This window comes from Struthio camelus, chromosome 2, assembly GCF_040807025.1.
Source record: "Struthio camelus isolate bStrCam1 chromosome 2, bStrCam1.hap1, whole genome shotgun sequence".
NCBI classification, from domain to species: domain Eukaryota; kingdom Metazoa; phylum Chordata; class Aves; order Struthioniformes; family Struthionidae; genus Struthio; species Struthio camelus.
This window is the reverse complement of record NC_090943.1, coordinates 158,609,991-158,629,135: the sequence shown is the minus strand read 5'-3', so window position 1 is coordinate 158,629,135 and position 19,145 is coordinate 158,609,991. Positions and strand designations below refer to the sequence as shown.

Sequence of the window (19,145 nt, the reverse complement as noted above, 5' to 3'; positions counted from 1 at the left end):
AATTGAGAAGTGGGCAAAAGATCTTATTTCTGTAAAGTACAAGATTACAGTTACTTTTTTACAGTCAGAGAGCTTGTGTTCTGAAATGTAAAACTTGATGGAGAAAATTAGTTTTAAAGGTCATCAAAATTAGGCCTTTTAGCATTTTTTTTGTTTGTTTTACAGCCATTAAGGCTGTCCAGAAATCAGTTCTGTTTTTAAAAAGTTTCAGGGTTTCACTATTTGTTTATCTTCTGATATTGGATGAAATTAAACCATTTTAAATATTTTGCTTATAGACACAGAGAGTATGTCTGCACGGACATCCTATAGAGTTGTGAAGAAAAACAGATATAGTTCAAGTTCTGGAAACAGCGTGGCTGCTGTAACATAATGCTCTGCACATTCTTCCTTGGCGTGATAGCTGATTTAGAAGATAGCAATCTGCCAAAGTGCTGAAAGCATAAAGTTGCTAACTAAAACAAAAGCCAAGCAATTCCTTTGGCTCATCACATGAAAGTCTGCCCTGACCTTTAGAACACTTATTTTTCTTTAATTGCAACAACTATTTGTTTAAGTATAAAGTATTCAGTATGTACAGTTACTTTTAAACAGATGTGGAGTAGAGAAAATGTCCATTCACGTGTAACTGCTGGACTTGAGTGATAGATTCTTTGCCCTATTTTTTTACTGCTACCACTGTATTTTTGAGAAGTTACTGTACAACATGTATTATCTGTCAGTTATCTATACCGTTCTTGCTGTATGCAGTGTATGTACACGCATATAACTTTTTTGGTACCAGTGTGCAACATAACTTATGTCTGTTATATCTTTAAAGTGGTAGAAGCAATGTGAATTGTGCACATTTGACTTGGCTGCTAAAAGTTATTTTAGTTTTCATGCCATAAAATTCAAAATAGAGAGTTGTTTTTTATTTTCCAGCCCTGCATCGCATTTACATTTTTCCATCAAACACCCCCATACACTGTCTTGGGAATATTACACTATGTTCCAGTGTAAAGCACATCTTGTTATGAGACTGATTGAGAACAGAATCAGCATGGAGTTCATGTTACAGGTAGGTATATAAATGCTTATGTGGAATATAGACAACTTTTTGTCTTAAATTGCAATTTCTGTTCATAAAATGAAATTTAAGAAAAATAAGTCACCATAGAGTTTGAGTTTTCCATTTCAGCAGGATAGAATGAACATAAAATGTAGGTCATTTTTGTTAGAATGAGATTAGGTATTATGTTCTCATACATATATTGCATATTTTCTGAACTATTAAGGAATTTCATTGCCTTTAGTTACCATGACTGTTTGTTAACACTGATGACCTGTTCGAGCAGACTTATTTACTGACCCGTAGCTAGTGTTCCTGTGGGCTTGCATAATAAAATTATAAATAATGAAAGTAATTAGAATCCAACTTCTGTTCTCTCCGGTCTGTAAAATTTTCAGTGCTAGCAGGAGCCTAGATCCTTATATTAGAAAAAACTAAAACTGAAACGTTTTGTACCTAAAATGCAGAAAATTAGTGGTCTGCTTTATTATAGGTAACTTCTGAAAGCTCATAGTCTTCTAATGGACTGTGAGTAAGAACATGGTAAGATTGTACGTGAAATGCTGGTTTAGGTTATAAAAAAGACACATTTGCAACTCCTAGGAAGTTGATTATTTGAAAAAGCATGCTCAGTGAAAGAGAACGGATTAAAAACGTGCTCCTTTGTCGCTGTGCTATCATTTGGCAATGAAAAGCCACCAGTGCTTGCAGTGACTAAGTTCATAAATTACATGGCTGTGACTTGTGCCTTAGATGTGCTTAGACCTAGAGAATGGATATCAAAATGTATTTCTATTATTCAAGTCTGTATGCAGCTCTGTTTATTGCAAAGCTATGTGTTAAGTTGTGCCTGTAGCAGGGATGAGCAAAGAAAACATTTTAGCCTGCTTTTGTTTCAGTTTCAGTGTTTTTTTCCTCAGCATCATGGATGGTTTGTATTAAGTGCAGATACATTCCTATCTGCAAATCACAATTTCTTTATTTTAAAAGACAAAAGACAAGCCAGGTATTAAAGATTGAGTTTATTCGTCTTTTAGTTGCAGTTCAGCTGCAGTTAAACAGAAAAGCTTATTTTGTACATTGAAGTTCTTAGGGAAAGTAATGAAAATAACTTTTTATCATTTTAGGTTTTCAACAAGTTGTTGAGTCTGGCCAGCACTGCTTCGTCCCAGAAGTTCCAGTCACACATGTGGAGTCAGATGTTGGTTTCCACATCTGGGTTTTTGAAATCTATCTCAAATGTCTCTGGCAAAGACATCCAACCTTTAATAAAGCAGTGGGTGTATCCTTTTTATTCTTGGTCTGGATTGTTAATATGGAGAATGAATTTGTTTTCTTTTAATTGGCACTATTAAAGGAATGAGAAGAAAGATATGAAATACCTTTACTTTAAACAGTTACATGATTCTGTGAATCAGAAATAGATATGAGCCACCAATTCACACTCCTTTCACCGTCATTTAGAGTATACTAGTTTTTTAGGTGTTCTTTACTAGAAGAGGTTGCTGTCTTTTTAAGTTTTCCTTTGAAAAAAGCACAAGAACTCTGGTGGAATTTAAGGCCAAATTATACTAAAAGGATCCAGAGGACACTGCCCATAGAAATATGCTGAAGTCTGACATGGAAAATGCTATAGTCTGGTGCATTTTCAGATGTGATTTCCAGTAAATCACCATGAAATAAGTAACATAAGATCACAGATTGATAGTTTAAAATATGCTAACATTGAATATATTGCTTGGTAGCATGTGTTAGTATTAAAACTTCAGGTAAGATAAACCTGTGTGTAGATTCTTCAAATTTCAGTGATATTAATCACAAAATAGGAATTTCTTTTTTTAGATTGATATGAGAGTAAGTTTGAACTTGCTTCGTTTTAGAGGGTTTTGCTAATATTTTATGTTTATATTTAATTGATGATTTTATTTAATATGACTGCAGGTAAAATCGTACATGACTGCAGCAACACCACGTCTTACTGTTCTAACAGAAAACAGAAGCAGATACTTTTAATCCGTGATTATTTACTTGAAATTACTTTTGCCATAAATATCATTCATACTTCTAAGTATCTAAGCTAAAAACCACTGTAAAATTAATATTTATGAATAATGTGAGATGTTACTATTTTGTCTGGACCAAAGTATTCCTAAAGTATAAATACCCATTTAGGTCTTTCATATATCATATTGTTTATTTTAATTTCCGTACTTAGCAGTGCCAAGCACTTCGAGAACATTGGGGTTTTATCTGTACATACATTCACGCTGCATGTATGTCTAAACTATCTGAGCTAGGTAAATCTATGCATGTCAGTTCTATCAGTCATGAAGATTGTAACATTCAAATTGAGGATTTTGAGACATCTCTAGACTTTGGCCTCAAGGCCAGTGCTAACTGTGACTTGTGATTAATCCTTTGGTTGCAACCTCCCTGGTGTGCTTAAAGCACTGGTGTACCTGTGGCAGTAGATTTTTTCACCTTGTAAGACCAACAGCTTTTGTTTGTATTGCTTGGGAGGAGATCTTATTGCTATGAATGAGCACTCTATTGAAATACCTTATGGCAAAGTCAAGGTCTTTTGTGAAGGTAGCCACTGTGAACAGAGCAAGTTTGTCTGAGGTATGTTGCCGAAAGCCCATATTTTGGGAGAAAAGTCACACGTGTATCAAATGTGTGTTTGAGTCTGCCAACTCTTCCGTTCAATGTCAGGACGTAAAGGAACAGACTTTCCTTCCTTGCTTTTGTCATATGGTGTCAGGCTTTTTGAGAGCGGATACTAGACTAAAATACCTCATTCTAGTGTTTTAGTGTTACTATAAATGAAGTGCAGTAGTGGTCGTCGTACAAGTAGTGGTGAAGCTATTCACAGGAGTGGTTGCCTGTGATGAAATGCTGAGATCATTACTTGTTTTCAGTCCTACTGTGTACCTAGGAACACTCACAATGACCCAGTTTGAAAAGCTGAAATAAAATAATTGAGTTAAATATGATCTGGTAAAAAGCATAAGTTGATGTCTTAACATAAGCTAACGTTAATGAATTCCCCTGAATTTCATTTAGCAGAAAGGTATAGCAAAGCAGACCATACTGGAATTACACAAGACATTTTTCATAATGACTTTTTTTTCACAGATGATTTTCACTGTGCTTCACAGTATTCAATAGGATATTCTCTTTTTCATGTCTGGTATGTGAATGTACATTAAAGAACTTTATAAAGAAAAAAAACTGAAAATGTTCTCTCAGGCCAGTACTTCATCTAACTTTGATGGAACTGGAAGGAACATAGTGTTTTCATTCCCGATTTTCTTGAAACAAGAGATTCTAGGAATAAGCAAGCATAAAGCAAATATAAAAAGTGAGTGAAAACTTTGAAAGTTGTGTTTGTTTATAACTACTGTATTGTGCCCTAGAATTCCTATACTTCTTTTTAGGGATCAGAGCGGAGTGGTAAAATTTTATGGTAGCTTTGCATTTAATAGAAAACGGAACGTGTTGGAATTGGAAATAAAGCAGGATTACACATCTCCTGGGACTCAAAAATATGTGGTAGGGTCAATTTTCCATATTTTACCTAAATTTATGAGTATGAGATGGCATTAATAAACACTATTTTTAATTCTAATAAAATAATCTTTTGAACATTAAGGGTCCTCTTAAAGTGACAGTGCAAGAACTTGATGGATCATTCAACCATACTTTGCAGATTGAAGAAAATAGTCTTAAGCATGATATACCTTGCCATTCTAAAAGTAGAAGGTAAGAATTAATATAGAATTAATGTAGAATTAATATAGAACGGCACAGATATATGAGTGTAGATTTATGAAAAGGTACAGTGCATTGATGATAGATAAATGCATTTTAACATTTGTAATAGTATTTTTGTAATTCTGCTGAATCAGATTTATCTATGATGAGAGGAAAAAACAAAATTTACTACTCTCCTTGCCTTTGAAGGCAATGAACAGTGAGAAACATCACATTTTCTATGTAGTCCTAAATTATCAGTAAAGGTCTTTTTAAAAAAAAAAAAAGAAAGAAAAAAACTTATGAAGAACTTATTTATATAATAGGAAGAGTTGGGTGAGAAATCTTTCTTCATCGAATTATTCAAAGTGCCTCTAAATGGGATATCTCAGGTAGAGGGAAGACAAATGTGAGCAACAAGGAGTATTTCAAGTGAGAATGTTTGAATAAAACATGTAGTTTTCCTTTTCTGTTAGAGTGCTAAGGCTATTCACTAAGCCTAACGATCAAGAAAAATAAAATATTTCCTAAATAGATTCTCTCAATTTCTAATACATTTTTATAACTGCTTTGGCACTTACTTTTCCAAGCTGTATGCGTATGTGTGATTTTAAACATGGGAGTCTGTTTTAAGCCAATGGAAAATATTGATGATTATTTTTTAAACAAAATGGATGCACTGTCAGCTCTCAATTTTCACAATTCTTTCCTGGGGAGAGCATTATTGTTAGGTGTGGTAAAATACACAGAGAAGACTTTTGCAAAACTGAACACCCTTTAAGCATAGCTGTATTGGTATGGTAATTTTCTAAATGTCTAATTTTTTGATAATTTTTTTAAAATAGAAATAAGAAGAAAAAGATTCCACTGATGAATGGAGAAGAGGTGGACATGGACCTTTCTGCCATGGAGTAAGTTTGTTTGTTTGGAGTTTTACAGTGTGAGACTGATCCACATTCTAAGCGTGCTATTTTGAAGGATTTGGTGTTAACGTTCTACTTCATTATATGACTGGCAAATTTCAAGACAGTATTGCATTTCTTTGCCTTAATTGAGACTTTTCTTCTATAGCTGGGAAAATAATGATATAGTGCAAAATGTATGGGTTAACTACTGTAAATAGTTTTGGAAAAAAAAAAAATGGAGTCAGTCGTGGTAATGTGATAGAATATGTGCCCTAGTTCATTCGTAGACATTTCTATTGACATCTTTGAGGTGACTTTAGAAATGAAATGTAAACAAGTCCTAATAAAGATACGTTGATTGCAATTTTTGCCTTGCCATAGAATTTACTTGAAACAAGTTCAGAACGATTTTTGTTGGATCTCGGTGACAACCATTTAACTAGCACTGGGATAGACAGATTCCTGAGATAAGAGATAGGTTTAACTTAACGGTATGTAAGCGTTCCATACTGAAATGTATCTACTAAAGTTTGTTTGTTTGTTTTAATATTATCATTTTGGCATTGATTTCATTTGGAACTGGTTAGCTCAATGGAAGCAAATTCCCATTGTACCCTCCTTGAGCTGGAACCAGCGTTGCTCTCAGAAATACTGAAGGTGCTGGTATCTTGTTTGGTGGCTGATTAAAGTAAATAATCTGTTGCTGAAAACTGATGGTGTCCTGGTGGTGAAGAATGGTAGATTGATTGTCACCTGTAAAGACCTGGAGTTTCCATTAAATTAAACCTCAACTATGAATATGTCCAGAAATAATTTTATAGGAGATGTTTTCATTGAGGAAGCTGTATTAATCATTTCTATATGAAAATTCTATATGAATAAACTGTTTTAAAATTGTATTTGAGAACAATCAGCATAAATTTTGTGAATAGTTCTGGTGACTTATGTGCAAATAGTTTTTGTGTTATGCTGAGCTGAGACCTTAATTATCTTATTGGAACTACCTGTGAACTGGCATGTGGGTTTAGGCAAGTACCTTATACTTTATCTGCTCCTCTTCCATTCTGAAATGTTGTCAGTTCTGCTATGCAGTTTGAACTTTTCTTCTCCAAGCATATACTATAATCTTCTTTGCTATTCCTCTAAATCCTTTGTATGCACACTTCTTTTCACTATCCTTTCTTCTCTAGCAACTATGCGGATAATAATTTTAGATATTCAACAAATATATATAGAAATATGTATCATATTATAAAGATGCTCTTTTGGATAACCTTCCTCATTCCTACTCTCACCCAATTCAGCACATGTTATCGATTTTGCATGGCAAACTCTGTGGAAGAGAGTTAATTTTTAGTTTTAATTTGTATTTGCTGCTCCCGTAAAAGATTTGTGCAGTCATGGTGCTATATGAGTAGTAAAGTGTAAAACACTTGTTTTGGTGGGAGTAACTTTATCTTTGGGGCTGTTAAAACTTTAATGGTCCATTTCACTTTTAGGTTACTGTTTTAAGTCCTATCCGTGGATACGTTCAGTTTACAATCATTGGGCCTGGCGATTCTGTGCAAATACATGGTTACCCTTGTCAACTTTCCATGGGATAGCATGTGTTTGTAAAGCAATTACAGGTCTATTGATGAAAATCAGTAAATAAAAACCCAGGTTACTACTGCCAGATTTTCTCTGTTAGAAATCTCTTTTGGTAGTCTTAAACTGTAGACGATGATAAAGTGCTACTTAACTGTGGAAGTTACAGTGTCTTAGGAAGTAGAATTAAATATATTGAGACTATGCAGTAGCTTATCAGGAACTTTTCAGAACTATAGGTCTAAAAATACTGCAATACTACATTCACCTCAGTGTATTTGAGGGTTGGACTCACCCTGGGAGGTTGTAGAATTGCCTTCCTAGGGGCAGGAGGTTCCTTATTTTGGAGATGAAAGCCCCTTCCAACCTAAATTATTTTGTGGTTTTTTGACTCTCTGTACTTCAAAAATAGTAAAAAGTCAGGACTTGTTTTTCATTTCTGTAGTCTTGAAATGTTAAAAACTACTAATGTTTTTCATGTTTGTCTTAGTGCCGATTCCCCTTTGCTCTGGATAAGAATAGACCCTGATATGTCAGTACTGAGGAAGGTGGAATTCGAACAATCTGATTTCATGTGGCAATATCAGCTTCGATATGAGAGAGATGTGGTGGCACAGGAGGAAGCCATTCTGGCACTGGAAAAGTTCCCCACTCCAGCGTCACGACTTGCACTAACCGATATACTAGAACAAGAGCAATGCTTCTACCGAGTGAGAATGCTGGCTTGCTTCTGCCTCGCAAAGGTGAGAATATGTAGATGGAAATAACAAAATAAATCTGCTAGACATTGTAAACGTTTGAAAATGGGTCAAAACTCACCGCGGTTCTTAAATTGGCTTGATATTTGGCCTATTAAAAGTGTTTGCCAAGTATTTTTTTTAACATGACTGATTTGAAAGGAAAGCTATATTATTTTAAGTCTGTAAATGGAGACTGCAGAATGCTTTCATAGTTGTCAAAATTGAGATGTCAGACATGAAAACCACCAGGGATTTTTCCAGATTTCATTAAGTGGCAGAAATAAAAGACTTTTGTTTAATTTTTTCAGAGGCAAAACGTTTCTTTTTTAATTTTACTGGGAAATTTCTTGGCCCTTGTTTTGAGGGATCTGAAGTGGTAAAATTCATCTGTCTAGTGTGAATTGAAATTGCTGCTCTATATTGTTTCGGGTTGAATAGTGGCAGAAAGTAAATGTGATGTTCATCTGAATTTAAATATTAAGAAGCCAAATAGTTGCCTTCCTTGAAGAAGGAAGATTGTTTAGACACAAAATTAGCATTAAAAATTAAAACTGGAGATCCCTATAAAACTGCCAAATGGGAACATAAAAGAATAAATGGTTAAGAGATTCAAGAAAGGCATGTTTAAATGAATGGTACTGACAGTTTATAGAGTTCATATTATTGGTGTATAGCTTGCTTTCTGCCCTGTACTTGTTGAGAATAATTCAGTACATATATCCTTTGGACGTATTTTGAAAATCAAAATCCAGGATATTTTTGTAACAATCAATTTTAACATTACAAAACACTGACATAATAGTGTCAGTGTATGTAGTAGTATTGATAGTGCCAGTTTCTGTTTTAAAATATGTGTATTTCATAATGAATTCATTCAGGATATTTAAAAATGCTGGTGCCTATCACTGGTGAATATTAGAAGAGTAACAATGTCTTAAATCTAATTGTTTTTTCTGTCCTAACTCTGAATTATTGGACAGTTTGACTGCTGGTGGTGATAAGCAGTTTTGCTCAGTATAATCGCGTTTTAAACCTTGGGTCTGTGGATCAGGTCAACTTCTAGCTGGATTGCAATTACTTTGTAAAACATTACGATGTATTTGTTTGGATACAGAGAAATGACAGATGGTACTCCATTAAGAAACTTCAGTTACTACACTTACTAATGCGCTACATAATTTGTTGCATAATGGTTCTTCAGTCTCTCAGGATTAAAGGAGGCAGCTAACACATAAATGAATTCTCAGGGATAAGGAAGTTCATAGGGATATAAGTGAATGTCTTGTGAGGGGTAATGTTCATATACCTCACATAAACTATATTATGGTTATCCAGTATCTAAGTGGTGAAACATATGATAGTGTACAGATGCACACACACATGCAGTGTTTGCTGAGTAGTTCATGACAAATGACCCTAAAGAGAAAAGTGAAAACAGTCATGTTATGATGTTAATTCCCATGAGTTTCCAAGCTGATTTTCCATCTGTAGATGCAGGTCCATTATAGTGGTGGCGCTGTAAGGTAGGTTTTTTTGTTTTTTTGTTTGTTTGTTTTTTGGCTTTTTTGTTTTTGGGTTTTTTTTGTTTTTTTTAAAGGGGTACATAGCTGAAAAGGTCCATAGCTGTGAGTAGCAGTTATATGTTAGGTTGAATGAATTAACAGTTTTTTACGCTATAATGGACTGAGGGATTAGAGAACTTTTAAAAATAAGCAATGCAGAAATAGAGTGTTCAAGCAAAATCCTTCAGTCTTTTTAAGTAGAAATAATGCAAGGGAGGCTTTTGCTTTACGGTGTGGAGAATTTGCAAATACATTTAATTCACGTAACTGAAATATTGCAGACTGTAGCATCTCTGTAGAATAAACAGAAAACTGAATTCACGTGAGACAGAGCACCTTGTAAGAACCGAATGTTACTAAGTATCTGATGGATTTATTACTGTTTATATAGATAAAGAATAGTATTAAATTTTGCAGAATGAAATGCTTAAAATGAGCAGAAGTACATTCTAAAAAAAATTTAGATCCACATTTTAATGAATATTAAATAGCTTGTAAATACAGTGATCTCTTAAAATATTTTGAGGGTTGGGTTTTTTATGCCACGCTGCTACAGAAATTTCACGTTTGCAGTTTTAAGTTCATCATCAAGTCTCTGTCTCAGTAGAGTGGGATGTAGAAGCCTCAAGTAGTCGCTAGGATTACGTTTCCATTGTAGTAAGAGTGTTTTTATACGTTGTAGAAAAAGCTGTATTGGCATCTTTAGTTAGAAGACTTCTGTTGTTGCAAAGGGAACGTGTAATCTGACTACATTTCTCCCTCTAACTTTCCTTTGAGAACTGATTTAAGGGGAAAATGGCTTTCATCATAAAGTTCCCACCTTATGTAAGAGAAATGATGAAATTGATATCTACCATTTTCAGATAGCCTCTTCCTTTTTTTTTTTTTTTTCCCCCCTCTATTGCATGCCTAATGCCCTTTGAGACAAGGTAAAATAATTTAGCAAGAAATCATCGAATTTGTTTTCTTTTACTATGTTGTGTGAAAATAGTATTTTTCTTAGTTTGTGGAGGGTTTATAAGAATGGAATCTTCCTACATTGCTACTAAGTTGTAGAATGCATTAGCACCATTTGTGTGTAGGTACATGTGTGCGTGTGCACACGGAGTCTGTCATGAGGCATACATATTCTTATCTGCACTTTTATTATTCCATACAATAAATATCCCAAACCAGGATGTTAGGCAGGCCCAATAACAGTTTTGTCCTTGTAGAGCCTTACTTCCTTACTCCAAAACAGACTGTAGCAATAAATGTCTCTCATTGCACAGTCTGTTTGTGACTCGTGGTTAAAGTTAGAAAGGTAGCTGACTTGCCTTTTACTTTAGGGGTGGTCCTTTACTCCTAGGGTGGCTGAAGCTTAGTTGAAATCCAGACTGAGGTTACTGGCAGGGTAAATTTGGGAAGTTAGTATTGCAAATGCCTCTTCCATCATTGGTTTCTGTGGAGTCAGAATACTTGGCTTAATAAACGTGAAATATTTGTCTAATATATAAAAGGGAAAATTAAGAACAGAAATTTATCATGGGAAGATAATAAGTTGCAGATATGCTCGAAGTGAGACCGTTTTCATGAAGCTTAGGTTCGTTGTGTAGAAATTATGTGAGGGATGGTAACGCAAGCTTAGCTAATATATTATATTGCTGAAAATGTGTTTCATTTTGACGGGCAGGACATTCTCGGCAATTACCCTTTTTATTATGGGAAATGTGCATTTTTGTTCAGCCTGCAGTGGTGACGTTAATGACTTCCTTTCCACCCTAATTATATAGATTGCAAATTCTATGGTAAGTACGTGGACAGGACCACCAGCCATGAAGTCACTCTTTACCCGAATGTTTTGTTGTAAGAGTTGTCCAAACATTGTGAAGACCAACAACTTTATGAACTTTCAAAGCTACTTTCTGCAAAAGGTAAAATTTATTTTTTTATTGAAAATTTTCAGAGAAATTTCAAAATACAAAAATGTTCCTACAGATGGTAGTTACAGAAACACCAGTAGCACGGTCACTTTACCTTTTCATAAAAATCCAGAATAACTAAGTTTTCCTTATTAAGGGTCTGTTTGTTCCCTCTTTGTCAAAAGTTAGTTAACAACAGTTTTAGCAATTTTTTCTGAGTAGCTGAAGTTAAATTAGACATCTATTCAGAAAAGTGGAGTACTTATTTGCAAATATTTTTGAGGTCATTCTTAAGTAGAATTTATTGCACAGTATCAAGGCTAACCATTTGCTTTTGCAACCGAGTTTGTCAGCTGATCTTTAAGTTCATTAATGGCATTGATCTTGTAATAGAAACACTCTCATAAATATGATCGTCAGGTGGTGGGCTTTTTAGTTTAAGGCACAGTATAATCTTCTCCCTATTGCCTCATCTTTCCTATTAGTTGTCAGTCATGTGTTGTAGCTTGTTTGATGTTAGCACAGGTTTTTTATTGGGACCTTTAGGTGTTAGTTCTGCAGTGAATAACAATTAAAATGAGTGATAGTGGTTTTTGCTCAAAGTTCATGTTATAATTATTGAATGATTGAGTTCTTATTTCACAGATCTCACATTCCTAAACATGAAGAAAACTCAGATTTTGTTTTCTTACTCTGTCCAAAACTGTTTAATCTTTCTGCCCATCGTTCTGTTTCATGGATCTTCTTTTACGTCTTTCTTCTCTTTTTGTCATTGTTCATTCTTTCTCACTGTTTTTAGTCTTACGCTTTTCTACTTAAGACATTTAATCTGGAGTCCAAAATTTGCAGATCTAGAGTAAGATTCCTACATTTATGTTAGTGAAGCCTACGGAGCTATGTAGCTCATTCTGAGAGAGATCTCCATTGGGTCTTTAGGCTTCATTGACTCTATTGGCTATATATCCCTTGATGGTATTGGGAGCTTAGACATCAGGTTCATGCAAAAAAAACAAATTATGTATCTGTCTCAGGATGAGTTCCATTATCGTTTTCCTTTTAATTATTTTCCATTTGCTACTTTTGTGTTTGTGCCTTGAATCAGGGTCTTGTCTTGGATATGTAGCCTTGTCAAGTCTGCCTACAACTGTGACTAATTATTGAGCAATAGTTGCATAGTTCTTTGATATGGAAAGTATAAAGCATGTGATTTGACTTTCAAAAAGCGTTTAAATAGAACTTTTCAGAGATTTACTATTGTAAAATTGTTAATTCCTCGTTTTAGTGGTGTAACTATCTTTTTGCTATTGTAAGAATGATGTTAGTATTAATTTTATTATACAGACTATGCCTGTTGCCATGGCCCTTCTGAGAGATGTTCACAACCTCTGTCCTAAAGAGGTTTTAATGTTTATTTTGGATTTGATCAAGTATAATGATAACAGGAAGAATAAGGTAACAAATGTATTTCTTTTAATTTCTCAGTTTTGTGTTGAAAAAAAGACTTTATTTGTATATTGTATGATCTACTATATCACTAATACTAAGTTGATAAAAATTTGAAGCTAGAAAAAGCCATCTGTCTGAAAAGGTGATATCGCTCAGTTTATATTTTTAAACACACACACACACGCCCGCACGTACGTACCTACTGGGAGAGATAGTCACACGAAGTAAGATACTGTTGGGTAAGTTTGTTTGAGATTTTTCAAACTGCTAAATAGCAGTAAATGTTAGTGGATATTCTTCAGCTGACATTTCTACGGCAGCATACTCAGATGTTTCAAAGCTCTTTGTGCTTGTTGAATTATTAAAGACCTACCTGTCTTCGTTTGCACACGTTTTTCTTGACTTATCTCTCTTTTGAGACAACCATGTATTTTGAGGAAAAAGTGCATGAGCACTAACATTTTCTGAATAAACGTTGTATGCAAAGCTAAGCACAGGGTTTGTTTTTTGGGTTGTTTTGTTTTTTAATCCTGAGAAGAGTATCTGAAAGAGAAAGGAAATAATTTATTTTTATTTTTATTTTTGAATGATACATGGAACTAGGATCATGGCTTTGAAGGTCAGATCTTGCTCACGGAACTAGTCTTCATCTCGTTAAATAACAGCTAAAACTCAGGTTCATCTTTCTCCATCACTAAAGCATAGTATCTGAGTTGGAAGTGTGATCTTAACTTCCTTCTGACACAGAGCAACTCTGAAAGACGATTAAAGGATCTTTAAGATCCACAGATGATTTAAGATTCCATCTCTGTACCTACAGAAGAAGTCTACAGCTGCTAGGGTCCTAACGTAATCTTCCCAGTTAAGTCCCTGAAGTTAAGTGGAACAAGCCTCACTTTCTTGTATGTAGAAACACACGCTGTAGCAACACAGCTGAGAGTACTGAAGTAAGAGGGTTGATAGAAGGTGGAGAGGCAGAAAATTAGACATCTGAACAGAGGCACCAACAGGTGCTGTTTCAGAGGATGTGATGAGTTGTTCAGTCATCTTTCCCCCGCCAAATGAGACATCCCGCTTCGCTTTTCCAAATGTCCCTTTCCATATGGTTTTTTGGTAGCTTCTGAAATACACTGGGTTCATTTTGATTAAGTTAACTAATAGGCAAACCTCAAAAGCTAATAGTTCACCTCAAAAGCTCCTGAAGTGGCTATCTAGATGATTTTAAAAAGGAACAACTCCTCCTCCCCCAGATTTTCAGAAGTGTAGAGGCAGATGGCTTTAGATGCTCACGTTTAGAAACAATGGCTTTTATTTTCCAGGTCGGGAAAACTTTCTATGCCTTATTTTCCATTGTTATAAATCCATGTATGACTATTAATATGCTGCTATTACAAATTGAAGATTATGGTTAATAGTATGTCTGCTTGCTCACTCTCTCTCTCAAATCCATATTTAGAGAAACATATTCAACTGTTTTGGTTTCTCATGCAATTTGTCACTCAGTTCTTATTTTAAAAATCTTTTTCGATAACAGTGCTTCAAAATTTCTCATTTTTTTAAAAGAAAATATATGTACTTTTTTAATGCTATTTTTATCTAGTTTTCAGACAACTACTATCGTGCTGAACTGATTGATGCCCTAGCCAACTCTGTGACTCCTGCAGTCAGTGTGAACAATGAAGTTCGAACGTTGGATAACTTAAATCCTGATGTTCGACTGATTCTCGAGGAAATTACCCGATTCCTAAATATGGAGAAACTTCTTCCCAGCTACAGGCATACCATTACAGTCAGGTGTGCTTTAATAGTTCTTGTAGATGTAGAGAGAGCAAACATGTTAACACCACTTTTTTGTTTTTGTATAGCCTTTTTTTGTATAGCCTTCTGTAATTAGTATTTTAGTGAGATTTTAGCTCACTTGCTCGAGTCTTATATAACAAATTCTTATTTTTTGAAAATTGGTAATGCAGATTTTTCTTGATTATTTTTCAACATTAAATTCTATCGGTCTAGAGTTTTAATAGCAGAATTGAATTCATCATGCTTATGCATCTGTAAATCTGTTAATTGTGGAACATTTATGAAAGTTTTACAAAAGATAACGTAGTAACAGTATCTGCCTTATTCTCTCTTTATAGTTTAGCATGGTTCTATTGAAACCAAGCAGTGAATTTGACACAATGGGGGATTTTGTTCCAGTGTTTCTACCTTATTCGGAGTTCATGAGTTCTGTGTGTTAATGCTATGAAAATAATTGTAATTATAATTCCTATGGAAATAATTGTACGATTGCAAATAATTGTATATTGAATAATTTGGTCCTAGAAGATTTGGAAGTGTATTAATAACTTCATTCTGAAGAAAGTAACTGTATTCTTCACGGGTAGCATTCCAGCGTGCTCATCTAAATCTCCTCTTTCCATCAAATCTAGCTGTTTAAAGGCTATTCGAGTGCTTCAGAAGAATGGTCATGTCCCAAGTGATCCTGCTCTCTTTAAGTCATACGCAGAGTACGGGCACTTTGTAGATGTCCGAATAGCAGCGTTGGAGGCTGTTGTTGATTATACAAAAGGTACTTTTTAAAGTGTTTTGCTGCTTTGTAACCCTTGTGATGGTAGCAGAAAACTGGACTAATCACCTCATTGATGCTAGGTTGAAATATTGTCTGCCAGAAGAGAGTGTGATGGCAGAGGTATTGATAAGAAAACCTGAGATTGCTATTGGTGCTTTGTCCTAGAGAATTCAAGTGTTATGAAGATGTGGTGAGCTTTTTTTTCAGTGTCTTTTGCAAGCTGAATCCAATACTTGAAGTTTTGAAATAATGAGTAGACAGTATAACAAGTAGTGGTAAGGGATACTGGATATTTCTTTTAATAGGCTCATTTTCAGTCTTTTTGATTCAGTTGAGTTTAGCCATGATTGCTAGTCAAAGTTTTTGGGTTTGCTTTACCTCCTTGCTAATCTCTCTAGTTTGCAACTTGCATGCGTCTTATGCTTATAAATTTTAGAGGCTTAGATTATTTGAATGATTGTTCATTAACTCTGCTCTACCTCTCCGTATACATAGCCCCTTATGTATGTGAGCTGTTTCAATTTTTTAAATATTGTCTTTATTTTAAATGAATGAGGCAGGTCTTTGAAAAAAATACTAGGTAGCTTTCTTGATTGCGATTTGAAGTTAAAATTCAATTCTGGCAAATTTTCTAGAAACGATCGTAAATTTTGTCCAATGATGTACATTTGTAAAATAAATGGATCTAGTACTAGATTGAGCTATTCGTTTACTTGGGGTTATCTTTGTGCAGCAAATTTGTGACAATTCTTGTGTTTGAAGGGTTATCCCTGTCAAAATGCCAAGACCTGAAATTCTTCCTCTATGAGAAGAATAGTTGGTCCTAGACTACTACGTATTCTTCCTCAAATTTCATGGTTTCATTTTCAGGATGACAGAGAGCTTCCCTTGCAGTCCTCATGAATTATTACTTTCTCTTTTTTAATAAGGAGTTGATTCCTTTCGTCTTGTCTGTCATTCTGTCCAAAGACTGCTCAAACCAGGTAGACAGTGAAAAGGTTTAAAGGCAGTTTGAGTCCTACAGGTGACTGTATATCTGAGGGAATTGTGACCTGCTCCTACAGACTGGAAGCAGCCTCTTGGGAAGAAAAGCTAGTAACTTCAAAGAAGGCTGCACACTAAGTGTCATCTTCACCTTCAGTCTTATAATTCAGTGGGCATGCTGGAACCCCAAATGTATCGTGTGGTGGCCTAGTGGTGATGTCCAGGTAGAATTCAGGACTCTGCTCATGGGTGACGCTGTGCATCTCTTTCTGTTACACAGCTCACTGTTTCTCCCTTCGTAGAGTGTTAGTGGAAAAATTTGCTGGAGGATGGAAAGCTTACTCATCAGCTGGGTTCCTTTAGAATAATCTCCTCCCTAACTCATCCCACCCTTTGGAAAGACAAACTGATAGAAATAATATTTTCTCATTAAATTCTTAACCTTTTATGGATGGTGTTTATAGTTGATGACTGACTTGTGTAAGAGGAATGTTTGTATTGCAAAGTAATACGTTACATCTTTAAAAGAGCTGGTCAAATGAGTTGCTGTACAAGCAGGATTGGATATGTTGCCTGAAATACTCTATAAATAGAAAAAGGTAAAACTTGAACGAGAAATGTCAGGAAAAAGATGCTTTGAAGAAAAGGAGTCAGTGATTGAAATAAAGATATGTTGTGACTGAGTTATCTTTCAGATCTGGGGGTGATATGTTGGATTCTTACTGTACCTGTCTGCCCCTTGCCAAAGGCTTTTTTCTCTAGTGCTGAGGTAGCAGAAGCAAATGCGTGCTCACTGCAAAGTCACCGCCATTTGCAACGTGGCCTGTCATCTTAGCTCGTCATCAGTTTCCTTTCTCAAATATAGCACTGTGTAGTACGTTAGCTTCTATTTCTGCTGTAAAACTGGTAGCTTTTTGGCAGAGGGGTGTAAATTCAAAAGCTCGGTGTGCTTTCTTCAGTATCCATAAAGAAATCCGTGACGCTTGTTTTGCAGAGTCCTACATCTCCGGCTCTGGAAGAAGAAATGCTTGGCCATCTATTGCCAAGAGGTCTCATGCTCATTGTTCCACTTACCTGGTTTCCAGTTCATACTGGATGTAAAACATCAGCTATCTAATGCCTGTTGCTTGTGCCAAAGTTGGCTTTTAAACAGTTCTTGTAAAGGAAGCTGACTGATTTTGTTATTTCCATAAAAAGGAAAGTCTGGATTTTCTGGGGCAGTGTGGAACTCCCATGTTTTTGTATCAACTCTCAGCAGGAATAGCACTGACTTTGTAAAGTTACTTTAAAAAAATCATTTCTCTGTCGAAATGAAGTTGTTTTCTTTGCCGTTAATAGCCTTTTTTGGAGACATGGTAATCCATAAAATGCTTGAGGCAGCATATAAGGACTTGGACAGTTGATCTAAACTGACTTGAAGTAAGCAGAATTTATTAATTTTTTAAAGGTAGCTTCCGAGAGTTATGTGACTTATAAGGAGTTACATGTATACAGCAAAGCAAATGTGCGTTTGTCAGAAGTAACACCAAATAAATATCCATGTTTATATAATCTCCTGAATGTTAAAGTTTAGGGTCTCACAAATGCTCTGCTGTGGCTTGAGAACTGATATACAATCTCTTGTAATTCAGAAAACACCCAAGAGAATTTTTACTTCAGAAAAACAGGTCTGTCACTTTTATGTCTACTAGAAATACGAAGAGCTGCAGATTTTTCTTGAGGCTAGTAAGGATCCTTCTCCCAAATGGCAAGTGTAATTTGTTTTTACCTCCCCAAAACATTACTATATATAGTTGGAGATATATATATCGTAGTTACTATGTATATTTGGAGAGCAGATTAAATGCCTTAGTAGGAAAGTTGTTAAAGTCTAACATGTCTAGTTTACACTGCAAGGCAAATGTCAGGGAACCCTTATCTTATTTCGAGCACAAATAAACTTAGAGAGCAAAAAAGGCTTTTACCCCAAAAGGGTACTATTTCTTGGTTCTGTTATCCAGCACTGTAAGAATAAAGGATTCATCTCTTAGATTGCTCATTCTCTAATGAAAGGCCTTTTCAAAATCCTTTCCGTTAGCAGTCCAAATAATTGTGGCTTTTTTATAATTATGATTTAATGTGCTCACAAATGTTTTTGCTGCATGATTGTATTTGCATTGATTGAAAAAAGTTCCCAAACTTATGAAGAAACTAAATATTGTCTGTCTGTGCAGATTTATTAGTTCATGATACTTACTGCTGGTGGAAATATTTGGTTAGACAAGGATTTTTTTCCCCCATGCAAAACAATTTTGCATTTGTACGGTTGAGCACAGGCAGTCAGTAAGCCCTTAAAAGTACGTCCCAGGCCTAGCTTTTTTATGTATTTTGTCAGATTTTTAAGGCAAATCTGAGATTGTGGTTCTCGTTTGAGCAGATAGGAATTTGCTCTGGCATCATTCAGAATTGACTGACCCTGGGTAGCTGTGATTTACACAGTGCAGAACCTGAGCTAATAAACCCTGTTTAGAGGCAGGGTGTAGCTGTCGGGTTCATTGCCTCATCGGTGTAACCAGTTTGGTTCTTGTTGACTTGCAAGAAGAGCAGAGCTCGCTTGCAAGCTCCCTGCAAAACACTTATGCAGCCTTTTTCTAAGCAATATTGT

At 35.2% G+C, this 19,145-nt stretch overlaps 1 protein-coding gene across 6 annotated transcripts in view; it reads left to right on the top strand.

Moving 5' to 3' along the window:
* Positions 1–19,145, top strand: part of TAF2 (TATA-box binding protein associated factor 2) — a 62,062-nt gene that overhangs the window by 22,828 nt on the left and 20,089 nt on the right. For 4 of the 6 annotated variants that reach the window (XM_009682907.2, XM_009682892.2, XM_009682916.2 and 1 more), the window contains exons 11-20: positions 925–1,060; positions 2,179–2,333; positions 4,489–4,603; positions 4,704–4,813; positions 5,650–5,715; positions 7,787–8,039; positions 11,371–11,511; positions 12,841–12,951; positions 14,546–14,739; positions 15,378–15,517. In XM_009682907.2, the coding sequence (XP_009681202.1) occupies positions 925–1,060; positions 2,179–2,333; positions 4,489–4,603; positions 4,704–4,813; positions 5,650–5,715; positions 7,787–8,039; positions 11,371–11,511; positions 12,841–12,951; positions 14,546–14,739; positions 15,378–15,517 (1,421 nt within the window). The remainder of the gene's footprint in view (positions 1–924; positions 1,061–2,178; positions 2,334–4,488; positions 4,604–4,703; positions 4,814–5,649; positions 5,716–7,786; positions 8,040–11,370; positions 11,512–12,840; positions 12,952–14,545; positions 14,740–15,377; positions 15,518–19,145) is intronic. The other 2 variants (XM_068933178.1, XM_009682898.2) reach the window with 1 other exon arrangement.